The 13091-nt window shown below is 44.5% G+C and overlaps 4 protein-coding genes and 3 non-coding genes across 7 annotated transcripts; 5 read left to right on the top strand and 2 right to left on the bottom strand.

Annotated features, from left to right (window-relative positions):
• The first annotated feature begins 240 nt into the window (after nt 1-240).
• trnav-cac lies at nt 241-313 on the top strand. The gene has a single exon. It is a non-coding gene; the product is annotated as a tRNA-Val (tRNA).
• Nucleotides 314-542: 229 nt separating this feature from the next.
• Nucleotides 543-615, top strand: trnav-aac. The gene has a single exon. It is a non-coding gene; the product is annotated as a tRNA-Val (tRNA).
• Nucleotides 616-898: 283 nt separating this feature from the next.
• On the bottom strand, nt 899-970 carry trnad-guc. Its single transcript has one exon. It is a non-coding gene; the product is annotated as a tRNA-Asp (tRNA).
• Nucleotides 971-1629: 659 nt separating this feature from the next.
• LOC118300300 (late histone H2A.L3) lies at nt 1630-2538 on the top strand. The gene has a single exon (XM_035624602.2). The coding sequence runs from the start codon at nt 1670-1672 to the stop codon at nt 2051-2053; it is 384 nt and encodes a 127-aa protein (XP_035480495.1). The 5' UTR covers nt 1630-1669; the 3' UTR covers nt 2054-2538.
• A 4237-nt stretch (nt 2539-6775) lies between these two features.
• Nucleotides 6776-8131, top strand: LOC118300312 (histone H2B-like). The gene has a single exon (XM_035624617.2). It carries the CDS (start codon nt 6791-6793, stop codon nt 7163-7165), a length of 375 nt encoding a protein of 124 aa, XP_035480510.1. The 5' UTR covers nt 6776-6790; the 3' UTR covers nt 7166-8131.
• Nucleotides 8132-9547: 1416 nt separating this feature from the next.
• On the top strand, nt 9548-10479 carry LOC118300320 (histone H1-like). The gene has a single exon (XM_035624626.2). It carries the CDS (start codon nt 9568-9570, stop codon nt 10198-10200), a length of 633 nt encoding a protein of 210 aa, XP_035480519.1. The 5' UTR covers nt 9548-9567; the 3' UTR covers nt 10201-10479.
• A 1120-nt stretch (nt 10480-11599) lies between these two features.
• On the bottom strand, nt 11600-12052 carry LOC118300307 (histone H2A-like). Its single transcript, XM_035624610.2, has one exon. It carries the CDS (start codon nt 12035-12037, stop codon nt 11654-11656), a length of 384 nt encoding a protein of 127 aa, XP_035480503.2. The 5' UTR covers nt 12038-12052; the 3' UTR covers nt 11600-11653.
• Nucleotides 12053-13091: the final 1039 nt, after the last annotated feature.

Raw genomic sequence — 13091 nt, 5'->3', positions numbered from 1 at the left:
CATGGAACATCGTCATCCAAAAGAAGTATAGAAACATGAACAAAATATTTCTTCACACCGTATGAGTACAGGAAAACCATAACAAGATGACCGCTTCACTTCCACACAGACAAAGTGTCTGAATAAAAAACATTGCAACACTATGAAAATATAATAGTATTTAGTGACGTATTGCTCCACTGTGCGCAATATATCTATGCTCATAATGTTATTTTGTCTTGTACCATCGACGGGACGTCAGTTTCCGTAGTGTAGTGGTTATCACGTTCGCCTCACACGCGAAAGGTCCCCGGTTCGAAACCGGGCGGAAACAGTTTTGCTTTTATTAGTCAATAGTTATTATCACATATTGCCCCGGTCTGTCTCTGTTGATGGAACAGGATAGAACAAAACAAATTGTTTGATTCATATTTAATATTTATAATCGTGGGTATGGTGGCATTTTGCATGGCTTCTCTCATACATGAGAAGAAATATGAAATAAGGATGACACATTCTGTCTGTGAACTATATATAAAGGTCAGTTGGCTGTCATGTCGTCAGTTTCCGTAGTGTAGTGGTTATCACGTTCGCCTAACACGCGAAAGGTCCCCGGTTCGAGACCGGGCGGAAACAGCTTTTTAATCACTTTTTCAAAAAGATTATGAACCCACCGTGACGTCACCCGTCGGTTAACAGAATTGCCGTTCTGAAGCGTCGCAGTTGTCCGCAGTATGACGAGCGCCATGTTTTTAAGCAGCAGAAAAGAAACGGTCGAGGAGACAGAGACGGAGTCAAGGCGGTCAACAGCGCCGAGATGGTCAGTGGCCGCGAGGCGCGTTACATCCGTGGTGGTTTACAACAATGTCGCTCCCGACGTTTAAACGACTCTTCTACTGTGGTAGAAAAAAAAAGGTTTCTCCCCGTCGGGGAATCGAACCCCGGTCTTCCGCGTGACAGGCGGAGATACTGTCCACTATACTAACGAGGAATGCCTGAAAATACAAGTAGAAAAACATGTTTGGTTGTTGTGTTTAGCTAAACGGCACTAAACCGTTTCCCATTCATTCTCTGTCTTGGTGCGGATGTAACGCGCCTCGCGGCCACTGACCGTCTTGGCGCTGTGACTCCAAATAAAAATTTTAAAAACTGATCCGTTGTGTAAAAACCTTAAATATGACGACAGCATGACTTTAGTTTATGGTATTTTGAATAAAGACATTTTAATTTCATAGTGTCTTATTCTGTCGATGCTTTGACTCCTAATCGATAAGAAACAACACGAGGACAAATACAAACTGAAGTCTCTGACGTGTTTTATATGAAAAATTATTCACACTGTTATCAATAACTAACATTTCAGATAGTGTTCATCACACATGAACTATTTTATGATTAATTCAAGTACGTGCTCAGTCCACTTTGTTTAATTTTTTCTCAACACCTTGAATTTTATCAAAGTTAATGCAAAATGTCTGAGCTGAAGAGTTTTATTTTGAAATGTAAATTTCCAATGTAAATGCGGATGTGTCGTCATCAATACCGGAAGCTCTGGTAGACTCTTCCCTGATTGGACGACGACACTTTACGCTCAATCTGACCAATGGATGAGCCGCAGAGGAGAAATATAAACCCGCTGTTCTCCAGCTGAAGGGTATCTTCGAAAATTTGACTTCGACTGAACTGAATCATGTCTGGACGCGGAAAAGGAGCCGGCAAGACCAGAGCGAAGGCCAAGACCCGCTCCTCCAGGGCCGGGCTCCAGTTCCCCGTCGGCCGTGTCCACAGACATCTGAGGAAGGGCAACTACGCCCAGCGTGTCGGTGCCGGAGCTCCGGTCTACCTGGCGGCGGTGCTCGAGTACCTGACCGCTGAGATCCTGGAGCTGGCCGGTAACGCGGCCCGCGACAACAAGAAGACCAGGATCATCCCCCGTCACCTGCAGCTGGCTGTCCGCAACGACGAGGAGCTCAACAAGCTGCTGGGCGGAGTCACCATCGCTCAGGGCGGCGTGCTGCCCAACATCCAGGCGGTGCTGCTGCCCAAGAAGACCGAGAAGCCCGCGAAGAAGTGAAGACCCCCGGGACCGACTGACCAACACAACGGCTCTTTTAAGAGCCACACACCCTGAACCAGAGAGAAGCTGCTTCCTGCACTGATATCCATAATCACATTGACTTCACCTGAAGTTTATTAACATACAATATTGATCATGAGCATAAAAAAGACTCAATTCTCAGACATGATCAAATTAATCTGGGGGAAAAAAAGGCTTTACTCTTTAATAGTTCTTTGTTGTCAAGAACTATTAACAATGAAGTACCTTATCACACAGGAAACACTAAAAAACACTTTGCCTATACAGATGAGAATAAATAAGATGCACAATCCAAGTAATCTAATAAGTGTTTGTTAAACTAAATTTAAATTATTTGTTTCTGATTCAACAGATCAAACATCTAAAAGAAAGTTTAAGTAAAGTAACTTCAAAGTGTCCGTCCGATGATTCAGTCCTTTGAATTCCTGCATGTTTCAAAATATATATATATACAGGTGAAATTACTTGCAGTGATGTTTTTTTGTGGGGATATATGGATCATAATTAATCATTAGTGGAAAAACAAAACATTCTCAAAACTCCAGAAATTTGTAGAAACAAATGTAAAATTGTTATATATCAGTGGGGACAGATTCAAATCCCATCACTGAACCTCTGAGGACACAAAGTGTTTCTTCGTACGGATTCATGGATATTAACAAAAAGGTGATAAATCCCATGACATGTAATGTGTAAAATAACCTCAAGTTGTTTTTCTATCGATGAAAACTATGCGCAGCTTTGCTTTTTAATTAACTTTATAAAGTTGTTCAAGGGGAGAAATTACATTTAAAAAATGGAGTGAAACGTTTAATTATAAAAAACAAACAGTAACAATGAACAGGGCTCGTCAACGCTTACAATGATATAAATATGAGAAATAAGTAAGAATGAAAAAATAATTATATGTATTTATTTAATGTATATATGTTGAGCCATTTCAACCTAACATCTGTAGACCATTAAAAATTCTCTTCTTTTGTTAAAGTAAAAATCATTTCTAAACACTGTTTTTGGCCCCGCCCACTGAAATCCTCACTGCCTGTCCTCTATCACGTCCTCAGATACGATATAAAGTCCGAGCGCCTTTTCGTCAAAGAGTATTTTCGACTTTTCAAACGAAGAAGAGAAGATGAGCGGACGCGGCAAAGGAGGCAAGGGACTCGGGAAAGGAGGCGCCAAGCGTCACCGCAAAGTTCTCCGCGACAACATCCAGGGAATCACTAAACCCGCCATCCGCCGTCTGGCTCGCCGCGGCGGAGTGAAGCGTATCTCCGGCCTGATCTACGAGGAGACCCGCGGCGTGCTCAAGGTTTTCCTGGAGAACGTGATCCGCGACGCCGTCACCTACACCGAGCACGCCAAGAGGAAGACGGTGACCGCCATGGACGTGGTGTACGCGCTCAAGAGGCAGGGCCGCACCCTGTACGGCTTCGGAGGCTAAACCACCAGCACCTGAACGCACCACCAACACAACGGCTCTTTTAAGAGCCAAACACCGAGTCCGTGAAGAGACGCACTTCCTGTTATACTTATAATATATCAATGAATAACATTCATGTTGAGACCAAACAATCTAATGATGCATCGAGAAATCGCCAACAGTGATTGCGAATTATCATTAGTGATCCATTAAATCATTTCTATATATGTCTGGATTGTAGCCAATGTGACTAAATATGAACACTCCTTTTGTGAAGAGTTAAAATCAAAATCTTCAGTTGTTCCAGACTTCTGCAGCAGCTTTGACTAAGACAGTTGCCCACGTAGCGACAAAGGCCTAATTATTAATATATCAAGCAAACCAAGCACGTCAATTTCACTGGTATGAGGTGTCTTTGGAGTTTTTGTTTTAATTATGTAATATCAAACGAGACTTCTTAAGATCCAATTCCTGGATCTTTGTATCATGTAGAAATATAGTTTTACTTATTTGTGAGCGTGAACTTTGATAAACTCTTTGTACAACAAAACTAACTGTGCTTGATATTAAAGTTTGTTTGTCTGTTCTTTTCTTTATATAAATTAATGAATGATATGACATATATGATCAGAGTCTGACATTTTCTTTTCCCAAAACTGTTCCTCCATTTTATTGTTTTTATAACAAGCGAGAGCAGGGAGATAATTAATAATATTACAAACTGAATGTTAGGAATTTGGACTTTGACTTAAAATAAGTTTCCTTAACTAATATTGGATATTTGAAGAGGTCATTATTTATTTTACTGTTAATTTGGTGAAAAAAGGTAAATCAGTACGCAATTTGAAGAGAAATCCAGGATCAGAGTTCATGATAGAGACGTTAAAAGTGGCAAATTTTGAGATGAATCGTCTTTTTCTTCTTCTTCTTCTTCTTCACAGCCCCCCTGTGATCGTATCAGTTATGCTGATGACATAAATGTCTTTGTCCAGGGTCTGGGGGTCTTTCAGGAGCTAGAGGGCAGCTTAGCACTTTATGCGGAAGCGTCGGTCCTGTACCTCCCAGTGGCGGCGGGGGGGGTCAGGGCCTCACAGATGTCGTCTCCAGGACTGCGGCCTTCAGACTTCAGGCAGCTCAGCGGCTGCTGTACAACGTCTCCCTCTGCTGGTCGACTGTGGCCCGGCTGCTGCTCCGGAAGGTCGGGCAGCTCGGCCTCGAGAAGCAACTGTTCCTGGTGAGATCATCTGACTTTGACTTGTCTGGTCTCACTCCGTTCTACTGCTCCGTGATGGATGCCTGGAGGACTCTCAGCTTCACTCGGCCTCCTGACCCTGAACCTGGTACGTGGCCGTTTGAGGAACCATTATTTTCCAACTGGTTTCTCTTCAGCCACCCTGAGAGGTGGGTTTGTGGAGGCCGGCGTAGTGAAGCTGGGCCACCTCACGACTGCGTCAGTGGAGCGGTTGGCCGAAATCACGGGAATCAGGTCAACCAGAGTGTTGCAGAACCTGGTGGAGGAGGTGCTGCAGTCCCTATCGGCTCCTCTCCGGGCTCAAGCTCAGAGTCGAGGTCTGAAGGCCACAAGTATGTTTTCCCCTCCCTGAGTGTGAGTCCGACTGTGGAGGGAAGCAGCTCTACTCCGGCTGCGTGAAGGTCCTGAACCATCGGTCACTGGCAGGAGTCAGAGAGTCGAGGTGGACTGAGGTTTTTGGCTCAGACGTTTCCCCTAAAGGAAGCTGGCGGGTCCTGTATGAGCCTCCTGTTGAGAAGAGGATGGCTGACATCCAGTGGAGGATTATACATGGAGCATTAGCTACAAACAGATACCGAGCTCTCCTGGACCCGAGCACTGGGGAGGGCCGTCCTTTCTGTTCAGTTTCTGAGACCGTAGAACATCTGGTGGTGTCTTGTCCTCGGTCGGCTGCTCTGTTCGGGCTCGTGAAGGAGTGGGTGGAGGGTCTAGGAGTGTTTTTCTTTTCCCCTCCTTGTTTTTGGTCCCAACTATTCACCAAAGAAAAAGAAAAGCCAGGTTTTGATGAATTTCATTTTAGCTAATGCCAAACTAGCGATATGGAAGAGTAGGAAGAACATGATGTTGGGAGCAGGCTGGACCGATGCTCACCAACAACATAGATGGTTTCAGGGTTGTTTGTGGCGTCAGGCAGGTCCTGTGCTCACTGGGGGAGGACGGCTCTCTCGTGCTGAACCTTTAGCAATATTTAGCATATATTTGTATTCATTTCTTTTGAGTTTTTTATTTATTATTTGTATAAATAAAGTTGCGTTAAAAGTCAAAGTCTTCTTCTTCTTCTTGTTCTTCTTGTTCTTCTTCGTCTCCTTCTTTTTCTTCTTCTAATGAGTTTCTGGCAGGCTGTACACTTTAGAGCGTTCTGCTGCCCTCTACAGTCTAAGAATGGGTTTTCAATCCAAACTCTTTCATTCCGCCCTGTTAGGAGAAAAACTTGAACTGTCATATTGAATTTGTTTGGATACCAGGTCATTCAGGGATTGAAGGAAATGAAATAGCTGATCAATCTCTGATAAAGCAAACTATAGATCTGAAAGACCAATTAGGAAAGAGTGAATGCTTCAGTATTCGCAAAGAAATTTAGAGCTTCAGTGGCAAAAAGAATGGAAAGAAGAGCAGAGGTCAGATCTGTTGAGAGAAAGAGACTGATCACGTGGTTCAATCAGTCCAGCATGTGGCATTGAATGTAACAAATAAAGTATTGAAAGACAACAGTTATTCAGGGAGTTGTCAGATCTGGGCCTTTCATCTTTATGTTTCAAGGTTAATATTTTCATCTGAAAATAATTGTCAACTTGCAGGTAGAGTGGTCCTAAGGTTCTCATTTATAGGTAAAGTGCACATAATATCCTGGATGGAGAAATGCAGAATCCAAACAAATTACACTTCTATGGGGTTTTACCTGCTCAATCCAATACATGGTCGACAACATTCCCAGCAACTCAGAGGAAAAAACAGACAAATGATCAGACATGCAAATGCTAAATTTTGAGATTAGCCACATAAATACCACATCCAGCTTTTTGATCCTTGGATCGATCAGTAGAAATCTGCACTTACTTATTCAGGGACGAAACAATTGTCGATGGTGGAAAAAAAAACAACAACATGCAATTGTAGCGAAACACGAGCGCTCAGCTCAGTGATCCTCTCAACCAATCACAAACGGGAGACCGCGCTGCTTAATTTGCATACGGCTTGTACATAAAGAGTCTCCCTCCCGGTCGACATCTATCCACTTCTTTGAGCACTCGGAGAAACGATGCCTGATATAGCGAAATCTGCGCCCAAGAAGGGCTCCAAGAAGGCGGTGGCCAAGACCGCCGGCAAGGGCGGCAAGAAGAGGAGAAAGTCCCGCAAGGAGAGCTACGCCATCTACGTGTATAAGGTGCTGAAGCAGGTGCACCCCGACACCGGCATCTCCTCCAAGGCCATGGGCATCATGAACTCGTTCGTGAGCGACATCTTCGAGCGCATCGCCGGCGAGGCCTCCCGCCTGGCGCACTACAACAAGCGCTCCACCATCACCTCCAGGGAGATCCAGACCGCCGTGCGCCTGCTGCTGCCCGGCGAGCTGGCCAAACACGCCGTGTCCGAGGGCACCAAGGCCGTGACCAAGTACACCAGCTCCAAGTAAACTGCTCCGGAGACTCCAACAGACCAACGGCTCTTTTAAGAGCCACACACTCGATCTACAGAGCAACGTCCTTTATAAATATGTTTCATATCACGTATGAAGTCATCGGTCCATTAAACTACAGGAGCAGTCTGCTGCCCCCTAGCGACCAACAACAAACTATAAACGGTCTGATGTTCGATCTTCACATGCGAAGTAAAGTCAATTGTCGATCTACTGCCTGTGATGACTGAAACATTCACCCTTAAAGATTAGTGGTGATTAATATATTATAGATAATTAAGTTGTACCCTCTATGCAGAAGGGTTGGGATTATATAACTAAACACAACTTTTTGAATATGTAAATTGAATTAATCAAAGTTCATGGTTTTTGTTTTATTTATTTTTTAATCCTCTTGCAACGGTACGATCATTTAGCTTCATTAATATAATTTATTGTTTTTATTTTCTGTTTTAATTTTATTTACATATTCAAAATACACATTTCAACCAATCAATCAAGTGGACCCACATTTTGGTAATGAAGTTGCTAAAATAATATTCTATTCATGTTCCTGTTTTCCTGACAGAACCTGGTCAGTTGGTACAAACATGTCAATGTCGCTTAATGCAGCCAAAGCTCCAACAGGACGTTATTATGAGATTAAGACGTAAACATGTGGACACACAATGACACTAGAATCAGAACTCGTCAACTTTATTCAGGTTCTGATCATCAGAAAAGTTTTCTGTTACTTGTTTGAATGTATTTACGTTTACACAATGTCAGGACCTTTTCGTCACGTGTTTTCCTCTCGTTGCTTCTATTTCCATGTTTATTAAATCAATTCAGTTTTATTCCTCTTGTGCCAAATCACAATATACATCGGTTCAAGACACTTTACATAGTGATTATTAGTGTGAACTTATTTATTGTAAACCCTGTTTTTAAAGGTGCAAGTGAATAAAACTAATCCAATAATTATCATCATATAAGTGTCTGTGTTTTACACATTTTCAACAAGGAAACAACTGTCATCAGTGTTTTGACTGTTTTATTTATCAGGGTCCAACCAGCTCCTTGTTAAATAAATTAATACTCAACACGTAACAACAGAATGAGACGTTGAAGAAACAATGAAGATAACAAGTCTGTAGTAAATGGAAATTTAATACAACCTCAAATATTAATACAACTAGTATTAATATACAAGTAATGTAATCAATTTAGTGTAAAACCTTGTGAGCCAGTGTCACGGTCGTGTGCTTCACATGTTACAGAATAGAACTTTATTCATCCCTAACTTGGAGATTTACTCTTTACAACAGAGTAACACAAACAAATACAATAGAAATACAGTGGTTATCTATTTTACAAAAGGTGTATATGTATATATTAGAGGGTATTGCGTTGTGAAAGAGGCTAAAGTGTGAAGTGGATTGAAGTAAAAACAGAAAAGTGCTCAGGATGACAGAAAGTGCATAGTTGTGGTGGATGTAGATCTTTATACAGTAGAGATGATGATGTGATACAGTATGACGTCACTCTGCAGTCCAAAGTATTTAGCCTTTCACATCAGCTCCATCACTGCTGCTAAAGAATAAACACACATGTCTTTATTAAATATTATATTTCTCACAGACTGAACTGTTGTTGTCAAACATGTTTTTTTATTCATGTTCAGAAATGAAACCGTTTAACTGCTGTTGTGTTTAAGACACAGTGTAGCAGCTCATCAGTTCTGTGTTACTACAGCGTATAATAATAACAATAATAATAATAACAATAATAATAATAACAATAATAATAATAATAATAATACAAAACCATAAATTAAAAACAACAAATAATAATAACAATAATTATAATAATCATCTGTCCTCAGTAGCAGAGTCTGGATCCTCTGCGTCACGAGCCTCCATCATCGTGTGTTTGCTTCCGACGAAACAGCTTCGTTTTTACCGCAGAATGATCGTCGACAGATCGGACTTTCTGCTCCGGGTTCCTGGATGAACATGTGTCCCGCCGGGGAGCGGGTTCTGCGGCAGCTCCGGAGCATTTTAAACCGATTAAGGAGAGAAATGAGTTGGAAAAGCCGCCGAGCAGCGTCGATCGCCGCGGCGAGCAGGCGAGGTTCGGGGGCCGCACGGACCGAACGCCGGGAGCCCCGGAGCTCTGCGCGGCCTCGAGGTGAACACACACACGGTCGCTGTCGGCTCCAGTCGCCGCCGGCCTCCAGCGACGCTCCCACGGGGATTTACTCGTCTTTTCCCGGTGAAGAGAAACACAAGTGTCCGGTGTTCAGACCGCACCGAGCGGCCCCGGCCCGGGGTTGAGTCTCCACGGTTCTCATGGTGTGTTTAAGTCCCGCCTCCTGCTCCGGACGTTCAACACTTCACTCTGACTCCGAAGAGAAAACTATGGCAGAAGAAGAAGCTCCAACTCCCGCCGCCGCTCCGGCGAAGTCCCCGGCGAAGGCCGCCAAGAAGAAGGCGACACCCAAACCGAAGAAGGCCGGACCGAGCCTCCGTGACCTCATCGTCGAGGCCGTGTCCGCGTCCAAGGAGCGCAGCGGCGTGTCTCTGGCCGCCCTGAAGAAGGCTCTGGTCGCCGGAGGCTACGATGTGGAGAAGAACAAGACCCGCGTCAAGGTCGCCATCAAGGCGCTCGTGGCCAAGGAGACCCTGGTCCAGACCAAGGGAACCGGGGCGTCCGGCTCCTTCAAGATGAACAAGAAGGTCGAGCCCAAGGCCAAGAAGCCGGTGAAGAAGGCCGCTCCCAAAGCGAAGAAGCCCGCAGCCGCCAAGAAGCCCAAGGCCGCGGCCAAGAAGCCGGCAGCCGCCAAGAAGTCCCCGAAGAAGGCGAAGAAACCCGCCGCGGCCAAGAAGAGCCCCAAGAAGGTGGCCAAGAGCCCCAAGAAGGCCGCGAAGAGCCCGAAGAAGAGCCCGAAGAAGGCCGCGAAGAAGGCCGCACCTGCCGCCAAGAAAGTCCCCGCGAAGAAGGCGGCGGCGGCCAAACCCAAAGCGAAGAAGACCGCAGCGAAGAAGAAGTGAGCGGCGACCGGTCCGATAACAACGGCTCTTTTCAGAGCCACACACCTTCTCTGAGACAAACATATTCATACATTCAATATTTTGTTTTATGGAATATTCTTATTGTTTTATATAATATGACGCCGTTATCTTAAAACCTTTATTCATATAATAAGATGCGTAGATTTATATGATGGAGGAAGAAACAAACTGATTCAAATTCTAACGAAGTAATTTCTCTATTCAATATATAGTCACAATCTGACAAATGTTACCAGTAATCATCACACTTCAAACCTCTGGTCTGTGTCGAGGTCTGATGACGCTCTCAAGACATAATTGTCTTATGCATATTTTGTAGTGTCTGCCTTTAACAATTCTATAATAAGTGAGTTTCTTTTTAAAATTTGACTCAAAATTTCTCTGTTAAATTAAGTATATGCACATATGCCCACAACTTGAAGCTTCACTTATGGTAAAGATAACGAGAACAAGTCCCACTACTGTTTTTTTTTTTTTTTCATTATTTATATATAAACTTATTGTAAACCATTAATTCTTATAAATACAACTTTGTTTTTAAAATCCTGTCAAACCAATCACTTCATCAGAGTAAAAGTTACAAATCATGAGAAGACCAACTGTAGCTGAAGGACGATGAGAACCTGCAGCTCCACCTACTGGTGAGGGTCTGAAACTACAAGACCAAAAAAACTTAAACTTAGATATAACATGTTGAGGCTAACGGCAGCAGAATGTACATATGAATTAAATTGAATTACAACAAATTGTAATTTAAATTTTTGTGCAGCCTCTGACGCACAAATGTAGAAAGTGAAGTCAGGAGGATCATGGATTTCAGATTAAAGTCTCCAAAGCAGTTTGCTGCTTAATGTGTAAAAGGTTCCAGGAGCGATGAAAACAATCTTTCTGAAAGATGAATGTATTTTTGCATTTAATGACGTCCATGATATAGGCAGAAGTTTTTCTTTCTACTGAACTCTCCTAACTTTATTTTTGATTTGAAATAGCAGAACACTAATACAATTGAGTTTCTTGGTGTCTTTTGGAACTTTTATCTCACAGGAAGATTTTATCGGAAGCTACTCGTCTGTTGAATTAATAATAAGATTTATTTTAACTGAAGTCTGCCTGCAGCAAACTTCCGGAGTTAAACATTTTATGTATCTATGGAATAATATGGGCCGGAATTGGCTGCAGCAGACTTGCAGAGTTGAATATTCAGAGAATTGACAAATCAATTTAGTCTCCTACATTGTTTGAATTCTAAAATAATATTTCTCAGAAATTGTGACTTCTTTTCATCATAAACACTGAGCTGTATTCTGTAACGTTTGTCTTCATCATGTGACACATTAGAGTAAGTTATAGAAGAGGATCGCTGCTCTCTATCGGAGGGTGTGTGGCTCTTAAAAGAGCCGTTGTGGGGCCACTCGCAGCAGGTGAGTCCGGTTTATTTCTTCGCGGGCTTCTCGGTCTTCTTGGGCAGCAGCACCGCCTGGATGTTGGGCAGCACGCCGCCCTGAGCGATGGTGACTCCGCCCAGCAGCTTGTTGAGCTCCTCGTCGTTGCGGACAGCCAGCTGCAGGTGACGGGGGATGATCCTGGTCTTCTTGTTGTCGCGGGCCGCGTTACCGGCCAGCTCCAGGATCTCAGCGGTCAGGTACTCGAGCACCGCCGCCAGGTAGACCGGAGCTCCGGCACCGACACGCTGGGCGTAGTTGCCCTTCCTGAGCAGCCTGTGGACACGACCCACCGGGAACTGGAGCCCGGCCCTGGAGGAGCGGGTCTTGACCTTGGCTCGGGCCTTTCCTCCGGTTTTGCCTCGTCCGCTCATGTTTATTCTCAGATAATGGTTCTGAACAAATGTGAGTCAAACACTTCGAACTTCCCTCTTTATGTCCAGGGGAAAGCGCGGGAAATTTCCTCTGGACCAACCAGAGAGGAGCCCGGTGCAGGGGGGTCGGCCCCGGGCTTTAGTCCAATGAGCAGCGGAGTCTCGGCGGTGTGTCTCCCCCCACCAGGCGGTGCTGAGCTTCTCAACCAATCAGGAGCCGGAGGTCTGAAGACGCGTCACCGGCTCCACAGACGGTCTCACGGTATAAAAGCAACTCGTCGCTTATTTTCCTCTTTACTTTATCTTCGACCGAGTTAAAGAGACGCGATGGCCAGAACTAAACAGACCGCTCGCAAGTCCACCGGAGGAAAAGCTCCCAGGAAGCAGCTCGCCACCAAGGCTGCCCGCAAGAGCGCGCCGGCCACCGGCGGCGTGAAGAAGCCTCACCGTTACAGGCCCGGTACCGTGGCGCTGCGGGAGATCCGCCGCTACCAGAAGTCCACCGAGCTGCTGATCCGCAAGCTGCCTTTCCAGCGCCTGGTGCGAGAGATCGCCCAGGACTTCAAGACCGACCTGCGCTTCCAGAGCTCCGCCGTCATGGCTCTGCAGGAGGCCAGCGAGGCTTACCTGGTCGGCCTGTTCGAGGACACCAACCTGTGCGCCATCCACGCCAAGAGGGTCACCATCATGCCCAAAGACATCCAGCTGGCCCGCCGCATCCGAGGGGAGAGAGCTTAGAGTCTCCCGGCTCCTGATATTTACACAACGGTTCTTTTAAGAGCCACCTCACTGTTCACTGAAGATCACATGTTCCTCAACACAGACAGGTCACGTGTTTATCTTATGGCATAAATATATGAATTTGAAAAAGCGATTATATTATTCACACGTGATAATAACATGGGCATGGTTCAAGCCCTCACATCTGAGCTACGTGTCTACACTAGTCATTACGGTAACAACAGTAGGAAGTGGTTTCACATTGAAATGCCACATGTTAAATTGTAATATGACCAGAATGATATCTGAGGTATTCAAGGGCTTTTATTTTTAA

Source organism: Scophthalmus maximus, chromosome 2 (genome assembly GCF_022379125.1).
Source record: "Scophthalmus maximus strain ysfricsl-2021 chromosome 2, ASM2237912v1, whole genome shotgun sequence".
Taxonomy (NCBI): domain Eukaryota; kingdom Metazoa; phylum Chordata; class Actinopteri; order Pleuronectiformes; family Scophthalmidae; genus Scophthalmus; species Scophthalmus maximus.
Note: the sequence above shows the minus strand (reverse complement) of the source record. Positions and strands in the feature narration are given on the sequence as shown.